The sequence below is a fragment of the Meles meles genome, chromosome 7 (assembly GCF_922984935.1).
Source record: "Meles meles chromosome 7, mMelMel3.1 paternal haplotype, whole genome shotgun sequence".
In the NCBI taxonomy this organism is placed as follows: Eukaryota; Metazoa; Chordata; class Mammalia; order Carnivora; family Mustelidae; genus Meles; species Meles meles.
Window position 1 is genome coordinate 78,290,068 of NC_060072.1, and position 23,781 is coordinate 78,313,848.

At 41.1% G+C, this 23,781-nt stretch overlaps 1 protein-coding gene across 1 annotated transcript in view; it reads right to left on the reverse strand.

Moving 5' to 3' along the window:
- Positions 1-23,392, reverse strand: part of SLC2A13 (solute carrier family 2 member 13) — a 392,202-nt gene extending 368,810 nt beyond the window's left edge. Inside the window, exon 1 of the mRNA XM_046013090.1 lies at positions 22,702-23,392. Coding sequence (XP_045869046.1) covers positions 22,702-23,257 — 556 coding nt within the window. The 5' untranslated portion in view covers positions 23,258-23,392. The remainder of the gene's footprint in view (positions 1-22,701) is intronic.
- Positions 23,393-23,781: the final 389 nt, after the last annotated feature.

Genomic DNA, 23,781 nt, shown 5'->3' on the forward strand with positions numbered 1-23,781 from the left:
AAAAAAGACAGTCTCTTCAATGAATGGTGCTGGGAAAACTGGACAGCTATGTGTAGAATGAAACTTCACCATTCTCTTACACTGTACAAAAAGATAAACTCGAAATGGATAAAAGACCTCAACATGTGGCAGAAATCCATCAGAATCATAGAGGAGAACATAGGCAGTAACCTCTTTGACATTGGCCACAGGAACTTCTTTCATGACAGGTCTCCAAACGCAAACAAAAGTGAAAATGAACTTTTGGGACTTCATCAAGATCAAAAGCTTCTGCACAGCAAAGAAACAGCCAACAAAACAAAGATGCAATCCACGGAATGGGAGAAGATATTCACAAATGACACTACAAAGGGTTGATATCCAAGATCTATAAAGAACTCCTCAAATTCAACACTCAAAAAAACAGATAATCACGTCAAAAAAAAAAAAGTGTAGAAAACATGAACAGACACATCTCCAAAGAAGACATACAAATGGCTAACAGATACATGAAAAAAATAGTTCATCATCATTAGCCAGCAGTGAGATTCAAATAAAAACCACACTGAGATACCACCTTACACCAGTGAGAATGTCCAAAATTAACAAGACAGTAAACAACATGTGTTGGAGAGGATGTGGAGAAAGGGGAACCCTCTTACACTGTTGGTGGGAATGCAAGTTGGTGCAGCCACTTTGGAAAACAGTGTGGAGATTCCTTAAGAAATTAAAAATAGAGCTTCCCTATGACCCTGCAATTGCACTACTGGGTATTTACCCCAAAGATACAGATGTAGTGAAAAGAAGGGCATTATGTACCCCAATGTTCATAGCAGCAACGGTGACAATCGCCAAACTGTGGAAAGACCCAATATGCCCTTCAACAGACAAATGGATAAAGAAGATATGGTCCATACATACAATGAAGTATTATGTCTCCATCAGAAAGGATGAATACCCAACTTTGGTATCAACATGGACGGGACTGGAGGAGATTATGCTGAGTGAAATAAGTCAAGCAGAAAGAGTCAATTATCATATGGTTTTGCTTATTTGTAGAACATAAGGAATAACATGGAGGACATTGGGAGAAGGAGAGAAGTGAGTTGGGGGAAATCAGAGGGGGATACTAACCATGGGAGACTGTGGACTCTGAGAAACAAACTGAGGGTTTTGGAGGAGAGGGAGGTGAGGGGTTGGTTGAGCCTGTTGGTGGGTGTTATGGAGGGCACGTATTGCATGGAGCACTGGATGTGGTGCATAAACAATGAATCTTGCAACACTGAAAAATTAAATTAAAAAAAAGAATATCAGAACAGTTTAACACTTAAAAAAAAAATATATATATATATATATATATATATATATATATATATATATATCTTTTTAGACCTTCATGGCGTTAAAATAACCTTTTTACCCCCAAAAGAAAGCTCAAGGAGAAAATTTTCCATACATTTGTCTTTCCTTCTGTTCCTTCTCATGCTCTCATTCATTTATTCTACAACCATTTACTAAATGTCTACTATGTGCCAGGACCTGAATGACATATGAGATGGAGACAAAAATAATAAAACATTGACCTTAAGGAACTTCTATCTCTTGAGTGAGCAGAGTAAACACACACTACTAGATATTTATATATACCAGTTACCCCTACATCGTACTTCTTAATTTAATGTTCATAAACCCAGTAGGAAGGGGGCAATATTTTCCCCCTAATTAAATCTGAGAAACCTAGGGCTCAGAGGAGTTAGTAATCTGTATCAGTTCACAAAAACAATTCACATTACTATCAGTATTAATATCCTGAGGCTGAGGCATGGTAGATACATTAAAATTAAAATGCAATAAAGGTAATAGCTAACATTTACTATCTGCAAGGCACTGTGACAAAAGCTTTGTATAATTTGCCTCTTACTTTTCAAGCCAACTCCATGAGACCGTTATTCTTGTCACCATCTTGCACCACTATGGTGCAATGGTTAAAGGGCCAGACTGGGGTTTAAACCACTGGGTTCGAATCTTACCTCCACAACTTATTAGATATATGTCCTTCATGTAGTTATTCAATCTCCCGTGTCTAAAACCCCATTTGCAAAATGAAAAATAACATTACTAGATGATATGAAAATTAAATGAGTTAATACTTTAAAATGCAATATCCGGGGGAACACGTATTTCAGGAAGAGGAAAGAGCTCAAGTTGGATGAATCAGAATACATGATTCCACTTACATAAGGCATCTAAAATAGTCAAATACACAGAAGTAGAAAGAAGAATCGTGGTTGCTCCAGGTATGACAGTAGAGGGTGGGAGGAGGGAATGGGAAATGGGTTGTTGCTATTCGCTGGGCATAAAGTTTCAGTTACTGACACTGAGTAAGTTCTAGGGATCTGCTGTACAATATTGTACATTTAGTTACCAATACTGTCACTGTCCCATGCACTTAAAAATTTAAGAGAACAGATCTCATGTTAGGGGCTTTGACCACAACAGTAAAGTCTAAAAAATATGTAAATAAATAAGGCAGAAAGAATATTATAATCTCCTCTAAGTTTTTCCTTGCACTATACTTTGCTAAATTTTTCTATGAAGGAAGAAAGAAAGGGAAGGAGGAGAAAAGCTCCTTGTTTTTTAATGGCCTGAAATTATGTTAAAAATATTAAGTAAAAAAAAAATCAGGGAGCATGAAGCACAAAAGGGTAACAGTTAAAGATATTAAGTCCCAACATGTAGGCAGTTCTTATTCAAAACACACACACACACACACACACACACCCTTCTTCATGGGACTTAAAATACCAAAACTAAAAGGTGGCATTTAAACACTGTCTTTACTAAGCCACTTTATTTCAAAACTGTTCTCTTTCTGACTGACCTTGACATCACACAATGAAAGGAGTTACAAAGTAGAAATCACTGCACCTGACTAGTCATTCACCTCTTCAAGGAGAAAAATCAGATTCTTCAAAATACTTTTTGAAACCAATAATCAACAATGGTTGATTTCTTTTATTAAAGAAAGTCTTTTTTTTTAATTTTTATTTATTTGACAGACAGAGATCACAAGTAGAGCAGCAGGCAGAGAGAGAGAAAGAAGTAGGCTCCCTGCTGTGCAGAGCGTGCAATGTGGTGCTCCATCCCAGGACCCTGAGATCACGGCCTGAGCTGAAGGTAGAGGCTTTAACCTTCTAAGCCACCCAGGCACCCCAAAGAAAGTCTTAATTAAACAGCTATCACAACTCTGGAAGTTCTATATGGGTGGGCCTTAATTAATAAGTGTATTAATTTGTCTGGAGAAGAGCTAGGGCTCTTGTCCTGAAGTAGTGTTGACAGACCCAAGTATATTATACTGAAGAAATCCTAACAATGCTTTTACTTCCATTTTACATTAAAATTGAGAAACACCAAGCTTTATTAAAAAGTAAAAACACCAAAGTGTGCTGAGGATTGGGAAGGAAGACAAAGATGAGGGGATAGGGAGAAGGGTGGGAACCTAAACTCTAGGAAAGGCAGGTGACCCAAGTTGCTTTTGTTTTCACAAGAATTCCTTTGGTGAAATACATTTTTTTTTTAACAATGACAAGAGTGAAGATGAATGTTTATCCTAGCTTCATAAAATGTGTAGTACAGTGCCTGTACCTACTGGTTTTGAGAGTCTCTTAATCTCTGAATATCTGATCTAAATAACTCAACTACAACTGGGGTAAGTATGAAATAATTTCTAGTTTGCAGAAATTGGTGAATTTACCAAAAAGGTGCCTAGGAGCATAAGACTATTTGCAAGTCAATCACCTCAAAAAGACTAAATAATTGCTTTTCGTGAGAGGATTCATGCAAGTAGCAGAATGAATCACTGAACGAGTCAAGAGAGAACTGAGGCACTAGAGAAGGTCCCAGAGCCATGGGGCTGGAATCCAGAGCTGCCGTGCTCATACTTTACAAATTACCAGAACATAAAATAATGTCCTTGATTTCATAAAGAGAGATTCAAACTATATTCAAGAAAAGTAAATTTAATAATTTAAAATAATCCCCAAAATAATAAAATAAAATGACTCAGGTGTTGTGAGTCAAACCAACGTTTACTAAACACTAATGGAAGGACACTTCCATTTAAAAGGACACTGCCCCACTGAAGATTTCCCCTTCTAACCCCTGGACATGTGTCACTGTACTGTATGCAGACTGCCTGCTCAGAGAGAGTGGACATTCATTCACTGGAGGAGTCTGTCTCACTGTTGGCTAGGTCTACGTGTGGGTTAAAAGAAATAATGCAAACATATTTAAAATATAAAAGATGAACACAGAGGAGCGCCTGGGTGGCTCAGTGGGTTAAAGCCTCTGCCTTAGGCTCAGGTCATGATTCCAGGGTCCTGGGATCGAGCCCCGCATCGGGCTCTCTGCTTAGCAGGGAGCCTGCTTCCTCTTCTCTCTTTCTCTGCCTGCCTCTCAGCCTACTTGTGATCTCTGTCAAATAAATAAATAAAATCTTAAAAAAAAAAAATGAACACAGACACATACTATCTGGTATTTTTAATTTTTCTTGATTTTCAAGAGCATTCTAGTACCTTGAAAATACTTTGAATACTAACTCTGTCTGTTATCAAGCCTAACAGCCGCTTAGCTTGCTCTGGGTTCCCCAGATTTGATAAGCATGGAGCATTCAGGACTAAGCTCTAGTTGTACCCCTCTGGAGACCTCCTCTGGGCCTATTCTTCAATCCTGCCAGAGCATCCAACTAAGTCATGTCATTTTTTTCTCTGCCAGATTTCAGAGATTACTTGTCATTATCCCCCATGGGATTAACACAGTTTATTTACCACCTAGTACAAAGTAAATATTCTATTAAATATGTTAAATGAAAGAAGAGTATGTCAAATTCTTTACCTGCAGAATTTCCCTACTCTATCAACTCAGCAATGCTTTCAAAGAAAAAAGTGAGGTTTGGTAAGACATTCCTAGTGAACCCCCCCCAAAAAAGCTCCTAGTAAACATGAGATTCTTTTCTAAATCCTTCCAAATCTTCACTTAACATTTTATAATTTTGCTAGAAATTAATGTACATTGATCTATAATTCCAAGAATTCATTCCCTTTGGAACAATTAAGGCACTGTTTGCCTATATGTCTGATCTTTGGATACCTCATCTTTATGACCTCTTAGGAATAAAAAAGAAAAAAATTACTGACAGTGGCTTTGAGTTCACACGTACAAATTCCTTTAATCCAAGCTGGATTAAGTCTGCTAGTAATTCAATTAAGCAAATAAATTTAACTATTAACCAAAGCAGTAGTTATCCATATGCAGAGCTTTAATGCTTATTAATAACGATTATTCTGAATGCTTAATACATCTAAATATTTGAAAATGGGTGTTATATTTAGAAAAATATAATTTTGAAAATGCTCCAGAACATAATGATCTCTTACACAGATGAAGATTAAGTAAATGACTGTGTAATTATCAAGTGAATATCACAAAATTATGTGTTTCTTTACCAACATTCATGTTTTTCTTAATTAAGGTTAAGGAGCTCATTTTTTAAAAATGAGCTGTTCCTCAAACTCAGCATCTGTTCTTTCATGATAAATAATGACCTTTACATTTGTAACTAGTTTATAATACCTTAGAAAAAGCAAATGAAATTACTGCCACACACTCTTTACTCAGACATTCTTGTTAGAGATGCATACATGTGGAAACTTTGTATTATATCAGATAAGGCCCCTTAATCCCACTTCATGTATCAGACTTTGTGCAGTAAGTTAAATATTGACAAGACATATTCATTCATAAGAATATCATTAGATTCTTCGGAGTTTACTCATGTTGACATTATTAAAGTATCACTCATTTGTTCTTATTTATTTCACAGGAGGAGGTGGAAATAGATCCAAAAATGAAAGCGTATTGTTAGAATCCTGAGTTTTGTATACCATAATGAAAGACTGAACTGCAATTAAAGTTCAAAATGGCCAACTACTGACAACCAAGAGTAGCAGCACATCATAAATTTGATGGAGTAACTTCCACTGCTTTCTGTCCAGTCCTATATTTCAAGAGTCAAATCACACTATGAAAATTTCTTATTCTCTCTCCATTTAGCTGGGATCCAGGGATGGGAAACTAGGTAACTCATCCATCTGCTCTCATACGATCGGGCAAATTATAGCTCTACATGAGGTTTTCCTTGCTAACGTGCCAAGCAAACCTCTTCAGTAGAGTCTGAGTAGCTCACCAACTTAAGATGTTGATGTCTGTCTACAATAGAGAGAAAATGGGTGTAAAAATTAACTTAATCAAATGCAGGTACCAGCAAGCAATCTGGTAGACTACAAGGATTTAAAAAAAAAAAAAGGTGGGCAAAAGACACCATCTCTGTACCTTTAAAATTTAACAGTATGGTAGAGAACACAACCGTATGAAAACACAATTACAACAAGAACATTAATAGCTAGTATATATTGAGCCCTTACCAAGTATTAGGAACTACACTAAGCTTTTTTTTTTTAAACATACACTGTATTATTTACTTCAGGGGTACGGGTCTGTGAATCATCAGTCTTACACAATTCATAGCACTCACCATAGCACATACCCTCCCCATGTCCATCACCCAGCCACCCCATCTCTCCCCTCCCTTCCACTCCAGCACCTCTCAGTTTGTTTCCTGAGATTAAAAGTCTCTTATGGTTTGTCTCCCTCTCTGGTCCCATCCTGTTTCATTTTTTCCCTCCCTACCCACTACAACCCCCCACCCTGCCTCTCAAATTCCTCCTATCAGAGAGTACGCTATGCTTTTAAGAGAAAGTACTGACCCATCTAACAACACTATGAAGTTCTTTTTGACGCCTGACTTGCTAGCTCCAGGCAGACTTTATCTGTACCCCTGGGCACCTGTACTACTGGTGCACCTCGCTCAATGATAGATTAAGACCATACATGTGCATTGAAGTGGTATAGAGAAATGCATAAGAAAGTATGTCTGGGATAGCAAGAATAGTTTCACAGGTAGTAAGAGTTAAAGGGATGTACAAGATTAAAAATCTCATGGAACGGTAAACAGGAAGATCTGGCTGAAGCAAGGGATTCATAGCACAATTTGATTATTTTGTTTGTTACCACAGTTTGGACTAGTGATCACGCCACTTCATTGTTATAAAGAGTCACAAGCTGGCTCTGCTTGAATCATAGCCCCACTTTTCATATCCAGAATTATATCGAAATAAAATTTAAGGATCAGGGCAACTTCAAGATCATAGCTATTTTTAAAATTCCATACATTTAAGACCATCTTTTAAAACTTATCTTATAATACATTTGTATAAAGTTTTCTCCCTTAAATTTACAACCAGATCCACAATGGATTTTTTTTTTAAATCCTAAACTACCAGGATTTAACTGTTACAGAACATGAAATGGAAGACAGCAAGATGAGATTTCAAATTCCAAACACAGCTTTATCCAGGAAAAAGATTTACTGAATTTTGAAAACTGGAATCAGGGAGGACTTCAAGTTCAGGAAAAATTCATCAGGCCTCTTTCTAGTAGGGATGAAGTGGGCTCTCGAGGCCCTTGCTGTCTTGCTTTAATTCCAAGTTCAACGACAAAGATGCAGCTACTAAATCACAAGAATCCCTCTTCCCAAGCCTCCCTGCCAGGAAAGAGCAGATTCGAGGGCATCAGTGGCATCAGAGGCATCAGAGAAGAGCACAGACCACATCAGAAGTTTGCACTCCAGACACTTCCGCCATCATGGGTCAACGTGGTTACTCTAAGTGCATCCATGAAAGTCCCGGATTATTTTTCAAACGAGTCGACTTCCATTTTTTTGGATTTGCAAGCCTGATGAAGGATTTGCTTTTGTCCTAGGTACTGAGAACACGGTCAGGCTTAAATGTTTTAAGTGGACTTAAAAATACATATTTTTTCCCCCAACTACTCTACAACACTTGACGCCACAGACATGAATCAGAAGTAACCCTAGAGAACATTTCATTAACCCCATCCATGGCACAAATTTCCTACAATGTGACATCTCTGATGCGGATGTTAATCCAATCTCAGCTCAAAACTACTCACCAGAGTTACACTGTTTTTATCTACACAGGAAACATTTGCTGAATGACCACAGTGTGCTAGGCACTATTCTGGGCACTGGCTAGAATGGGGTAAACAAAGCCTGCTTCCATGGAGGTTGCATTCTACATCAGGAAAACAAGGAACGTAAGTATCAGAGAAAAACATGACAGAATAACAAAGCAAGGAGAAAAAGTAAAAAGCAAAAAATAATCAAAAATGGGAATAAAAGTAGGGTAGGAAGTACCTACTACTCCAGCGGTGGGAGGCTGGAACTTAAGACAACCACAGAAGTGCACAGATGATGAACAATGATATGCAGGGAGTGTTTTTGCAGAAGAGAAATTAGACTAAGCAAAGGTCTGGAAAGATAATTTTTATGTTCCTGGAGGCCAGGGTAGCTTGGAGCAGGAGTAAAGAAAAGTAGTAGAGAAGACGGTCCAGAGCAGTGCAGTGCTGCAGGCCACTGGCTTGTCCTGAGACAGCTGGGGAGTGACGGAGGGCAGCACTCTGACTAGCACTGAGGTGGCACGATCTCATTTATATCTTGTAAGAATTACTCCGGCTGACAAGTACAGAAAAGACAGAGGTGTCAAGGAAGAGGCAGGGTGAACAGTTAGGAGACTAGCAATGCTCCAAGTGAGAGATGTCATTTTAGATCAGGATATTAAAAGTGGAAGTGATGAAAAATAGATCCTACCCATAATTAGAAGACAGATTCAAAAATTTTCAGGCGGGGGCACCTGGGGGGCTCAGTGGGTTAAGCCTCTGCCTCTGGCTCAGGTCATGGTCTCAGGGTCCTGGGATCAAGCCCCACATTGGGCTCTCTGCTCAGCAGGGAGCCTGCTTTCCCCCCTCTCTGTCTACCTCTCTGTCTACTTGTGATCTCAAATAAATAAAATCTTAAAGAAAAAAAAAAAGACTTTCAGGCAGATTGGATGTAGGACATAGGTAAAAGTCAAGGAGGACTCCAAGGCTTTGGACTCAAACACTAAGAATGCCCTCCCCTGGTATGTGGAAGATGGGGGGCAAAGTAGGAAGCTGGATGAGAAGCTGGGCTCAAGAGTCTGTAGATCAAGGAAGAGGTCTGGGTTGAGATTCTAGATAGTTGTCAGCAAACACAAGGCATTCCAAAAGCCATGAGCCAGGTTAAGAGCAACAAAGGAGTGACTATGAACAGAGGAGAGGAGCGCTCCGAGAATGAGCCACCCCCCGCGGAGAAGGGCCTGCCAATAAGTGTTATGAAAGATGAAGGAGAATCTCAAAGGAGACAGAGAAGGAACAGCCGAAGGAAAAAGATGTAGAGCGTGGCGTCCTTGAAACCCAAGAAAGTACCTGGGGAAGGCGTGACGTAGTGTGTCAGTGCCTATGACAGGTCAAGTAAGAGCAGGCCCAAAAATGGTCTCTGGGATGAGCAACACGGGGCATGGTCATCTTAATGAGAGCAACACTGGTGAAGTGGTAAGGGCAAAACCTGTGAGGAAAGGGGTCCCAAACGAAAGAAAAGAGAGGAACTGAAGAGAAGGAATATATGCAGCTGTGTCAAGAAAAGGAGATAAACAAGACAGTAACTGAAAGATGAAGTAAGGTAAAAAGGGTTTCTTTAAAGATGGCAAAGCCAACAGCGACTTGTGCATGCTTATGGGAATGATCCAGGAGAAAGGGAAAATGCATGCAACAAAAGAGGGAAATAGCTGGAATGACAGCTGAACAGGAAACAGAGAGGAGCTCTCAGACCCGAGTGCGAGGCTGCACTGGCAGGAGCACAGACAGGGCATGCGGAGGAAGGGAAAGAAAGTAGAGCGTTTGGCCGGGAGCAGGCAGAAACATCAGAGGATGCAGGGGAGATGGGGAGTTTGGGGATGTTCTCGTTCTGTGTCTCTCAGTGATAAAGTAAGCAACGACCTTTCCTGGGATACATAGAAGAGTAAGATCCAAGAAATGTACATCCCATATCATGAAGTCTCATTAATTCATAAAAGGAGATAAAAGTTAGGGGGAAAATACATTTAAGCTCTTTATAATATTTTGGTCATTTCTTGAAAACTTCATTCCATAGAATACAGAGGTAAAATCTCATTTGGGGAAAAAAAAAAAGAAAACTGTCCCCAGAGTCTTTCATTATATAGTGTCCGTGTATTTTGAAACAAAAATCTGAACTCCAGGTAAAGCTATAATAATAAATACATAAAGGCAATAGTAACAAAATTTAAAAACCATTTTGTCACGTTAACTACATATACAATGTTATGCCTTCTTTCAAACTCCAAGTCCATTCATGATTTTTTATATAGTTGTTAATCAGATTCTATTCTTTAGGTTGGTTTTTTTTTTTTTAAGATTTTATTTATTTATTTGACAGACAGAGATCACAAGTAAGCAGAGAGGCAGGCAGAGAGAGAGAGAGAGGAGGAAGCAGGCTGTCAGCAGAGCAGAGAGCCTGATGCAGGGCTCGATCCCAGAACCCTGGGATCATGACCCGAGCCGAAGGCAGAGGCTTTAACCCACTGAGCCACCCAGGCGCCCCTCTTTAGGTTGTTTCTTTGTGGATTTGTATGTATCCCAGATGCACATGGTTTCATGGTTTCATATTAATGGCAATGTAATGTTCTACCACATAATTATTTCCTAATCACTAGGCACTCGGAGGTTTTCCCCCATTTTTTTATTATTATCTTATAATGTATTATTTGTTTCAGGGCTACAGGTCTGTGAATCATCAGTCTTACACAATTCACAGCACTCACCATAGCACATACCCTCCCTAGTGTCCATAACCCTATCCCTCCCATCCAACCCCCAAGCAACCCTCGTTTGTTTCCTGAGATTAAGAGTCTCTTAAGCTCTTATGGTTTGTCTCTCTCTCTCTCTCTCTTTTTTTTAAAGAGAGCATGGGCAAGCGGAGGGTGAGGAGGAGAGTCTGAGGGAGAGAGAGAATCCTCAAACAGACTCCACTGAGTCCCAAGCAGGGTTTGATCCCAGGACCCCACCATCATGACCTGAGCTGAAATCAAGAATGGCCACTCAACCAAATGAGCCACCAAGGGGGCCCTCCCCCAGTTGTTTTAAATTACATATTGTACATCTATAAATATCCTCACACAAACGGAGTTTATTTCCTTATACTATAATCCCTCAAGTGAAATTTCCAAATCAAAAAGTATCAGCAGTTTATAAATGAACTGCAAAAGCACAGACCTTGCATTATTAACTTCTGTACTGCAGTGTTTAATTTGGTACTAATATACATCAGTAATTCAAAATAGGTTTGTTGAATTAGTGAACAAAAGAACAAATGAATGAAACATGTTAAACATGTCAGGATACTATGTAGACTATTCTCTACAAAAAATTATTCCAGGGGCGCCTGGGTGGCTCAGTGGGTTAAAGCCTCTGCCTTTCGCTCGGGTCGTGATCCCAGGGTCCTGGGATCGAGCCCCACATCGGGCTCTCTGCTTGGCGGGGAGCCTGCTTCCTCCTCCTCTCTCTCTCTGCCTGCCTCTCTCCCTACTTGTGATCTCTATCTGTCAAATAAATAAATAAAATCTTTAAAAAAAAAAAAATTATTCCAGGAGCACCTAGTTGGCTCAGTTGGTTAAGTGTCTGCCTTCAGCTCAGTCATGATCCCAGGCTCCTGGGATCAGGAAGCCTGTTTCTCCCTCTCTCTCTGCCCCTCCACTCTGCTTGTGCTCTCCCACAAGCAAGCTGTTTCTAACTGACAAATAAAATCTTTAATAAAAATTTTAAAAACTTAAAAAAATTATTCCGTTTTCCAACCAGAAAAGCTCTTCCTAGGGTACAACTAGCCAAGTTGTTTCTAATTTGCTAATTTAGTAAGTATGATGTAACCTTAATTTTAACTTCAAATTATTAACAAGGTTTAACACTTTTCTAATAGTTTATTCACTAATTGCATTTACTTTGCTGTTAAACAATCTATTTAATATGCTATGAGCATATTTTTTTTCTGTTAAATAAACGTACCACAACATTTTTCCAATCTGTCATCTTGCTTTTAAAACCCCTAGAGGTTTTAGGGATGCCTGAGTGGCTCAGTCCGTTAAGCATCTGCCTTGGCCTGGGGTCATAATCCCAGGATCCGAGGATCAAGTCCTGTATCAGGCTCCTTGCTAAGGAGCCTGCTTCTCCCTCTGCTTGCCATTCCCCCTGCTTATGCTACCTTTCTCTTTGACAAATAAATAAACAAAATCTTTAAAAAAAAACAAAAAACCAAAAACTCTAGAGGTTTTAAAAATTATAATGAACCATATCATTGATAAAATCACTCCATTCCTATTTTTTAAACTTGAATATCATAATACCTTATATTAATGAGAATAAATTTCATTTACATTTTTATTCATATTATTTCCTTTTCTCAATTATTTAATAATTCTTTTAGCTGTTGTCTTACCTGATTCGTTGACTACTAAATCCAAATAGCTGGATCTATTGCTGAAATTGTCATTCTGTGCTACTCATCTCTTTTCTGACTTTAATAACATATTATTGCCATATAATAAAGTATTATATATTTGGAGTAATTTCTACCTAGTCTTTCATTACTGCTCCCCCAACCTCATCACCATTCCTTTGACAATCAGTTTTAGAATTCTACAAAGTATCTTACAAGGATTTTAATTACATGCATGTAATTAAATTACATGAAATACATTAAATCCATCTACTTACCTAGGAAATATCATTATGACTATTCAAGTTTCCACAATCAAGAACTGGATTTTTCATATAATGGAGAGGTAGGGCACACACAGGTCCTTGATCAGAAACCCAGATTTGAATCTCGGCACTGTCATAAACACTGATAATTTATCAAACTTCTCTACAATTCCTTAAATTCACTTGAAGTATGGAAAGTATGAACCTTCTTGGTTAATGAGTGAACACACATAAAACACATGCACACACAGGCATAAAGGAAGAGCTTTGCTTTAGGATCTCTCTACTGTACGTTGACTTTTTAAAATACTTCTAATAAGCTGCCTTTAAGTAAGCATTACACCCTAGGAAATGAAGATTAGGGATTTTCAGAAAGAGATTATTCAAGAAAAAAATGACACACTGTTAGAATTCTAGTTTTTTGGATGAATTTTAACACTGAAATCATTTAGAAGAGACAAGTACAAGAAATAATAGTAAACTTCTAAAATTCTACATATTTTCCTGACATAGGAGTGAATAAAATGAAAGATTCTATAAGAATTCCCAAAAAGCTTTCGTTCAACAGGCACGAGAAAGGACGGGAACAGTTTTGGGTTTTGTGTTTTCTGCATCAGAAACTTCACCTGCTGCACCAACTTCACCGCCGGGCGGAACCCCAGCCTGTGAGCTCACCAGCCTGTGAGCCCCGTATGACCTCTGAGATGCACATGCCACTTACTTACAAAATCACAGGCGGTGGGGTTACAGTGAGTTCACGAGTCCGAAAACAGCGGAAGGAGGATCAGAAGCCATTTTCTTTATGATTTTATACTAAATATTAGAATTAGGTAGACTTGACAGTAACTTCTTCAGATCTTACCCTAATACTAATTTATTATTTTTTTAATATTTTATTTATTTGACAGAGAGAAATCACAACTAGGCAGAGAGGCAAGCAGAGAGAGAGGAGGAAGCAGGCTCCCTGCGGAGCAGAGAGCCGGACGTGGGGCTCGATCCCAGGACCCTAGGGTCATGACCTGAGCCGAAGGCAGAGGCTTTAACCCACTGAGCCACCCAGGCGCCCCCCTAATACTAATTTATAACGATGCCCGCATTTCAAGAATCTGTGAAGTCCGCTGTCAGGTGTGCTTGCAACTCGTTTTCAGTCATTATACTTTTCTTTCAGAACTACGAGCAGTTGCTAACTGAAAACTAAATGGTCAGTATTTAGTCCTCGAATATGATGCATGCAATTTTAGTTTCCAATATTCTCTGTTGTAGGGAATAAGTGCATGACATAGAGTCATAAACCAAGCCCAAAAATATGATAATGGAGTTTTATATGAAAGCTTCCACTACTAAAATTCTTTTTACTCCAAGGCTATTAAGTTTTTATTAAAACTATTCATTCTTTGCCTCTTAAGAAGCAGATATATCTTTTCCACTGGGAACTGAACTGTTTTGTCTACAAACAGAACATAAAATATTACATAAAATATTACATTATAGACATATCTAATAGCACAGCTCCAGCTGGTCCCTTACCACTAGCCAATATTATACCCTAACAAATAGGTTCCCATTTGGACTACTTTCCTATCCAAGTCCTACACCTTTGGAGGGAAAACTGCTTGCTCTCCTCAATGCTTTGTATTTATCCCCTTCTCCCTTCCCCCACCAGAAAACTATCCTCTCAGAGGACCTATGTTTATAAACTTCTCTAAGACCCAGTTCAAAACTTCTCCTGTCTTGCTGGATTGTACATAATGTCAAATAAACACTTGAAGGACAGTACTGTTCTGCTTTCAAATTACTCATTCTTTCAAATTTGTTCAATGCATACTATGGAATTTTTATTCATCTGTTAATAGTTATGATAAACATTAAAATCTAATAATAATTTTATTTCCCCTGACTGCAAAATGTTGGTAGGGTGATGTCAGAGATGGCGACACCTGATAACACAGCTACCGTTTTACTGATACCCAGGTACTTGTACATGCATGAGCTCATGTACTTTCTACAACAACCCTGTTTTCTAAGTGCTATCATAACACTCACTCTAGAGATGTGGAAACTGAGCCACACAGTGGTAATGTGCCAAGGGTTACACAGGTCACGTGTGACTGTTAAAAACAAACAGTGACGCTTTACTTTGCCAGGTACTGTGAAAGCAACTTACAAGATAAACTCACTTAATCCTCAAAACTACCCTAAGAGGCAGGAATCATCCTGATTCTTCCGATGAGGATACTGAAGCACAAGACTTAACATGGCCACCTGGGTCGTTAAGTGGCCAGCCAGGGTCTGAGCCCAGGCAGTGCCGACCAGATGCCTTAAGCTTCACCGACCTACTCCACTTTCTGAATTAATAGTGCAGCAATCAAATGTGGATCTGAGGTTTCCAAGAGTTCAACTATAGCAACATCCTGTTGAGAATTATATTTATGTGTTTAGTTTTACATGTTCGGTCCACATATTTAACATTATTTATTTGAGAGAACAGGAGAGAGTTAAGTGGGGGAGCAGCAGAGGGAGAGAGCCTGCAGGTAGACTCCCTGCTATTAGCAGAGCCCCACGGGGTGCTTGATCCACAGCCCATGAGATGATGACCTGAGGTGAAACAGAGTTGGAAACTTAACTGACTGAGCCACCCAGGTGCTCCTACATATATTCTTTATCTACATTCTTTAGTATACACATTTAAGAGCTTAATATATAAAAATTATAGTACTAAGTGCGGTGAGAGGGCATAAGTACTATTAACACCTTATTAGTTAATACCAGGAGTTTCTGGTCTACCAGTAGAAAAGAGCCATGGCCAAAAACCATAGGGCAAAGAATGATGCAGTTAAACGCCATAAATATGGCTCAGAGAAAGTATTAATGTTTCGCAAAGGCCAACGAAGAAAGTTTTCACGATAAAGCTGGACCTGGAAGGATGAGTAAACATCCTTTTTTTTTTTTTTAGATTTTATTTATTTGACAGAGGGAGAGAGAGCACACATGCTCAAGCAGGGGGAGCAGCAGAGAGAGAGAGGGAGAAGCAAGCTCTCCATGGAGTAGGGAGCCTAATTTGGGGCTTGATCCCAGGTCCCTGGGATCATGACCTGAGCCGAAGACAGACAAAAACCCACTGAGACATCCAGGCACCCCAACATCCTACAGATACTTCTATCATAGGATTAACAACACATCACTGTGTTCTCATGTTTTTCTTTCCAGTAGACTTAGGTCTTTTAAAAACAGGGAATATTTTTATCTTTGTCTCTCTAGCACTCAACAAAGTCATCACTCAGAAAATGGCTATGTGAAGAGAGTAGAAATAATGTTATAGAAAGAGATCCAAAAAGAGATCTCTTCCAAAAAGAGATCGTAAGCTTAAAGAGAAAAGCAGAAAAGAAATTTTTAAAGTCTTAGTTGCTGTACCACAGGCAGTATCTCTGTGCAGACCAAGTCCTGGGGCCCCATTTTCACTGCATTCCATGTGAACACAGCCCCTCCACGGGGACTATGGAGCTGCTGGATTGTACAACACAACAGGCCTGATTACAGGCATCCCTGGGCACACGTTCTTGGCATGGGAAAAAATGTCCTAACCAGCTCTGCTTTTCTCTTTGCCACTCCTTGATACGCCATGGCTATACTCTTGAAGAACTCATTTTAAGAGTTTATATTTTAAAAGTTAACATCCACCTAATATCATAGAAAATAATTATGCTAGCTTTATAATAATATATTATTATAATATAAAATAATTATGCTCGTTTCAGAGACAAGGGACAGTACCACAGAGCAGCTGAGCATGGACAGACTCCAAAGCCAGACCTCTTAGGAGCCAACTGAGGCCGCACCACTCAGGAGCTTTGTGACCATGAGAAAACTACTTTCTCTCTTTCTGCCTAATCGTGAAAATAAAAAAAAAAAAAAAAAAAAAATCATACGGTCCCACCGAATTATTATGAGGATTACATGAACATACATACATTACATGAACGCAAAGCGTTGAGCAGAGTGCCTGGCACAGAATAAACATGGAACAAGAGTATTTGCCCATTCACATTGGGTCCTGCAGAGTGACTGCTGAGACTCCCACCGCCCCCCCCCCCCCACCAACCCAGTGCAGGCCAGATGTGGTGAAATCAGGGACAGAAGAATGCTGGTGCCAGCACACGATGGTGCGCACCCTCCTGCCCCCTGCCCCCCTCCACACTGCTGTAGTGCTGTGAAATAAAATTCCTGCCATGTGGCTTCTGACACATGCTGCAAACCACACGGCTCCAAACAGGGGTACTAAGAGTTAATGAAAGGCCCAAGTATAAAACACTCCCAGCTAAAGTTTAGAAGTAGCTATAAAACTTAACTCTTTTTTCTCTACATCCAGGGAAATTCAATTTTAATTGTGGAAAAAAAAAAATTGGGGAGTTTCTAGTGAGTACAGATTTTCCTCACGACAACAGAAGTTTTCTCCACAGAAGTGTTGCTACAACTTACTCTGAAGGTCAAAAGGAAAAGAAAGTTAAGAGGAGTGAAAAGAGTTGCAGCCAGGAAGGATGGATAAAGGAACCAAGTATGATCAGAAAAAGAAAAGGAAAATAGCCTCCTGGGCTTTTCCGTAAGAAGGCAAAGGCTGCTTGCTCTTTGAGATCTAGCAGCAGGTTCTCTATCATCAGATGTGTTAAAGTCAAAGGCATCAACGTCAAGGCAGTCAACTTACACTGTGTGTCCTGACTCTGAACTTAAATACCAACGGAAATATGGATGGATGAAAAAGCAGTGTCTTATACTGAAGTCACATGAACAACTTCATAGAACACATGTTAACAGGCTTCTCTGTCATCCCACTGACAGCTCACTGGAGGAGGGTGTTGCGACACTACTAGGCAAACATAATTAGGTCATAATCCTCAGTGTAACTCTGCCACCAGACCGAAAAGTTGAGTGGGCGGGGCACATACAATGTGTCTGAAACAGAGGAAGTAAAACAAAGCTTTATATGTCAGTTTCATGCTGGTAAATCCAAAAAAGAAATCCTGCTTTAAAAGATGAAACTGAAAGAAAAGGCAGGAGGTGGAGGGTGGCAGGGAGTAGGAAGAATAAACTTCATGGCAAATAACAAAAATAAAATTACATCAGCTGATATTTTAAAAATCTGGTTGATTCTAACTAATCCTGTTTACCTAAATTCTTTATTGACATTAATCTCAGTACTGAGTGAGTTTTGTTGTTGTTTTTTAAGATTTTATTTATTTATTTGACAGAGAGAGAAGTCGCAAGTAGGCAGAGCAGCAGGCAGAGAGAAAGAGAGGGGGAAGCAGCTCCCTGCTGTGCAGAGAGCCCGATGTGGGGCTCCATCCCAGGACCCTCCGATCATGACCTGAGCTGAAAGCAGAGGCTTAACCCACTGAGCCACCCAGGTGCCCCCTGAGTGAGTTTTTGATCAAATAAGGCTTTGCATTTGCTTTGCAACAAAGAAAAAGATATTAAAGTACTAACCGGAAAAAAAAAAGTTTTATTTTTAGAATATTACTCTACAGGTTATAACAGACTGATTACAAGGTACAATACGCAGCCACAAACTGTGTTCCAGTAGAGGGAGTACTGGGATGGGAAAAACTGATGTAGATCTAAGATTAATTCAACAAACCCGGTGCTGTATAATTAATGTCAATTCTCAGTAAAGGTTTTAAATATTGGTGAATATCTGAATTTAGACACTTCTTGATATTTGTTACACAGGCACTAACTCACTGCTTATAATGAGCAGTAGAGTAAATGCCAACACCGTGGAGAAAGGACTAAATGAGACAGTCTGGTCCCAGAACTCAACTCGAGAGAAGAGCAAAATAAACCAGAGGAACCAAAGGGTACCTCTGGTGAAAACAAAAGTCTAAAGAAATGCCCTAATCAACCAGGCACTTGGTCAGCTGATTTTGTTGTAAAAAGAAAACTAAATCAAACACTGATACCCAATTTCTGAGGTTTCTTTTACCATAAGACTCATTTAATTCAGACTAACAATTACATTCTATTGCTTAGTTATCTTTATCTTTAACCTTTTTCAAAGGTTTCTGTTGAAGCCCCCACCCCCGTACTCGTCCTACTCCAGAAATTCATGGCCACTCGCTACGCCTGACCCACCCTGCAGTAACCACCTCAGCAAAGAATTTCTAATACTACAAATTCAAAGAGGTAAGAAGGTTTGCGGAAGAAATAAGAGTTTACAAGCAAAAGGGTGGGGAGAAAAAAGACCAGATACAGAGGATGTTTAATCTGATCACATCATTTATAGCTAAAAACCTCCCATGACTGTCCCTATATAGGCACTGTCAAAGAATCCCTATTCAGCATAAACCGCCCCCCCGAAACATCATTCTAGTTTCATAAGCGCCCCCATCACCACCCTTCATTCACTTTGTGCTTCTGAAACTGTTTTCTTTATGCCTTTACACTTGCTGTTAATGCTACCGTAAATGCCCAGTAGAGTAATATAAGCAAAAGACTCTGGGTCTCTGTTTTTTTAATCCTTTGTACCAGTGACCTTGTCATTTAACTGCTATAAACTGTTTCTACATCCAGCAAAAGTGGACCTCTCATCTACTTCAGAGTTAGAATAAATGAAATAACATAGGTAAAGTAATGCAGGATGCCTAGTAGAAACTAAAGCACTAAATATTGGCTCCTTTTCCCAGCTACCTCTACATCTGAACTCCTACCTACCCTTTAAACCCCATTTTAAATACGTGTTTGTAAAACCTCCCATGTGTTCTATTACTTTCCCTCCAAAATAATCAACTGCCTTTCTTCTGGCTCTTAGAGAAACTTCTATTGTATTTTAATTGTTTGTTGATGGTCTTTCCATTCTATTAGAGAATGAACACCTCCAGGGTGGGATTTTTATCTAGTTACTGCCTACTCCAAATCTGACAGAATCAATAATGGAAGCTTAATTAGCATTTGTTGAATAGATGAATGATTGCATTAAAGTATTAGAAACTAAAACCCTTAGATGGCCTTTCAAATGTTTTGATAATACTTTTTGTTTTGTTTGTTTTTATTTATTTATTTGACAGACAAAGATCACAAGTAGACAGAGAGGCAGGCAGAGAGAGAGAGAGAGAGGAGGAAGCAGGCTCCCTGCAGAGCAGAGAGCCAGATGTGGGGCTGGATCCCAGGACCCTGGGATCATGACCTGAGTGGAAGGCAGAGGCTCAACCCACTGAGCCACCCAGGCGCCCAGATAATAACACTTTTTTAAAGAGCAGTCCTATGTTAAAATGGTACCCTAACAGAAATGGAATTATTTTTTTAATGTTTCTGCTCACTATTCCAAACAGTAAGTGCCTCCTATAGCTAGGAATACACATCACTGAACAAAATGAACAAAAGCCCTGTCCCCATGGGCTTATATTTACTACAGGTAAATCTGTGGAAGAGATTATAACAGCAAATTTGTCTGAAAAAAAAAAAAAGCAAAAGCCACATTTTGTTATTCATCAACACATCAACATTACTAAGCATCAAAAGGACCCAAAAAAAAAAAAACCCACAAAACTTCCCACTTCCCATAAAATTTAGTTACTCAAAAAAAAAAAAAAAAGGCACGAAATTCACCCAGATTTAGTGTACTTAAGCAAAACTGATTTAGTGTCTCCCTAGGCCCCCCAAAAAGCTCATGTTAAGGACACATTTCCTTGTAACTAAAAATAATTGTGACTTCTCCTTTGGGAGGTGAGTAATCCTTGTGAGTTTTAAGGATTTTACATGTACAATTACATGCTTTGTATAATCCTAATTCAAAATGTGGTCTATCTCCAAGCTTGTTCAGGACTTTAGCATTTCTCATTTTATAAGTAAAGAAGGCCTATGTTACTTTGTATCAGGGCTTCTACTCTAAGAGTGTCTTTCTGACAGATGGGTCTCACCAGGACTAAACCAGGACCATGTCTCAACTGGGATGCAGAGTCAGGCAAGCTGCCCAGGTGCCAAAGAACAAGGCTGTGAGATACACACGTGTCTATAGTTCCCGCACATCAACTTTTCCAATCTTACCTCCTCTTCATTCTCTTTGTTGCAACCACCTTGCTCCCCAAGCTTAGAAGGTCCTTTCTGCATCTCTGTTAAAACACTAATCATGTGCCAACATACCATTTCTCCAAGGAAGAGCTTCCAGCTTCCTTCTCTTAGGATCACTGTACCCTTTTTGAATGCATCAGTCCTCTCTCCCTGACAGATCTTCTCAGGAAGCCTCCCAAGTTCTATCTGGATCATTCCCACCCTGCTACTCTTACTGGAGTTAAATCCTCCTCACCATTCTGCTACCCACAACAGGGGCTCAATTTTCCCTGCAGATAAAGAGTAAACAGAGTATCCAAATACCCAATACTTGTCACACCTAAACTCGAGGAAGCTTCATTCAAAGATCTCTGCAAAAACATTATCCAATTTCAAAATCACAAGATTCAGTCTTACTGAACAAATCTTGCCACCTAAAATTATGTTATTTCTAGGTCAGAAGGAACAATAAACATGGTTCATGCGTCCCAAGCAGAAATAGGGAGAAAATAAACCTGATCATTTGACTTTAACCGTAAGTTACTTATCGAAGGGTCCTGAAGGCACAGGTAGTTTCATTTCAGCTGTACTTTTCGGTCATTTTGGGCTTTAATGTGCCAACTTAATATTTTACTGAGAGACTGGCCCTGCTTCACTAATTAACAGTACAATAAACAAAAGTCAATAATGACAGATTTGGGATATGAAGTGCAGTGAGCTAGAGTTTGGGCTCATGGTTCCTAAACGGGGAATTGTATAAATGGGGCTCGTGACCCTTAGAGAGTATAAGGAAGGGGGTGAAAAACATAGTATGTCAAGCAGCGAATGGACAAATCATTAGGAGTCCCAGGTTTAAAGTTTTCATCAAGTGACAGCCATGGGGTGGGGGGAACAACTTCAACAGCACTCTAAAGGAAACAAACTGACTTATAAAATGAAACACTTAAAAAGCATCAGCAGCATGTCTTAGAAAAATTACTAGGAGATTTATGTCTCAACCCCCTACTTTCCCTCAAAAGTACTTTCTAATAATACCGAGCACATTCCAAATAGCTTCTGTCTGCCAAGAACTTGCCAATTGTACCTCCCCTGCTCAGCAACCAGGGTGAAAAATCAATGCAAGGGAACCTTAATCCTTTCATTTTTGAAGTAATTGCAAACATCTATCTTGCTGGGCATTTATCCACAGGGGGAGTGGCTCCTAAATGAATTTAATAAGTGAACATGACCTTTAATAGATAATTTGGTTCCCAACGGAAAAAGAGGCAAAGCAAAAAAGAATGGGTGGATATGGATTTAAAGAAAAAAGTTAGAAAAACACAGAAGGAATTCATTTGGGAAAATACATGAAAGCAAGAGGCAACACAACAGTGATGGCAAAAGGAAAAAAACCTAATACTCCACCTAAGAAATGACTAGAGAAGGAAAGAATGTATGGGTAGCAAAGAATAGAGTCCAGAATCACTTGATCAACTTTAAAAATTATCTTACTGGGAATTTAAGACTGATGGGGCTGGTAGTTTGGAATCCTAGAAAAGGAAAGGAGCTAGCAGTAGAAAAAGTGAGACAATACAGTAAAGAGACCCTCCCCTCAGTAGCTCTAGAGGGACATCAGGTAGGGCTGGATCAAGGTGATGACTGGGGTTCATAGAAGTGCTAGGAGATGTAACAATCGCGCGGACTCAGTTGTCCATGGGAGATCGAAGATTCCACGTGGGCTTCCGAGAGGCCACAGCGAACACCACCACCCCCACACACCCTCCGCGGGACACTTAGAGCCCAGAGCAACAAACAGATGGGCTCTCGGAACCAGACATGTGGAGTGTTCTCGGGGCCATTAAGCCCCGACGGGGACCCCGGCGGGGCAAAAGGAATGCAGGGACCAGGGTCAAGGGCGCCCTTCGCAGAGCACGAACTCACCGATGCCGAGCCCCACGACAAGGCGGCCGGCGAGCAGCGTCTCCTTGTTGTTGGCCGCGGCCAGCACCGCGGACCCGGCCGTGAAGAGGGCACTGGCCAGCAGGATGGCTGCGCGGCGGCCGAAGACGCCGTTGAGGGCCCCGCCGGCCAGCGCCGAGACGGCGGCCGCCCCCACGGTGCTGGACACCAGCAGCTCCTGCCACAGCGCGTCCAGGCTGAGCTGCCGCTTGAGCAGCAGCATGGCCCCCGACACCACGCCGGTGTCATAGCCGAACAAGAAGCCGCCCAGCGCGGAGAAGACGGCCACCACGTACACGAAGGCGGGGGTCTCGTCCTGCTGGAACTGCCGCCGCGCCGCGCGCTCCAGGTCCCCGACGCCGCCGCCGCCCGCGCCCGCGCTCTGCAGGCTGGCGCTCGACTCGGCGGCCGCCAGGAGGCTGCGCTCCCCGGCCGCGCTCGCCGCGTCCGGCTCCTGCTGCTTCCTGCGCCGCTCGCCCATGAGGCTGCTCAGGCTCCGCAGCGTGTACTCCACATTCTCGCTCGCCTTGCGGGACATAGGGCAGGGGCCCGGGACTTCCCGGGGGGGCGAGGCTCCGGGGCCGGCGGTCTCCGAGGGCTGGACAGCCCGAAGAGGCAGGACCTACGGCCGCCGCCTTCCTCCTCCCGGCTCCCGCTCCGGCTGCCACGGCAGCAACCGCCGCCGCGGCCGCTCCGGGGAGAAAGTTGCTGCCCGCGGAGCTCCGGCGCTGCGGAGTTGGAGCCTGGCGGGTCTCACTCGAGACTCACGCCCCGCGCCTGCCGAGCTGGCGCTGCGGAGCGGGCGGGAGGCGGGGCCGCGGGTCACGTGCACCCCGGGCCAGCAGGGCAGGGCTGCGGAGACGCTCCGCCCCCTCCCTGGGTGGGGCCAGGCTCGGGCCGCCGGAGACCTCTAAACCCCACCCTCCCGGTCTGGGGCGGCCTCTGACCCAGGCTCCTTAATTTAGGGTCCTGGCATCCTTAGGAAATAACCCAGGCCTGGGGGCTGCAGCTGGGGAGCTGGCCAATGTGGGAATGCCAAGTTAATAGGCTTCAGACGAGAGA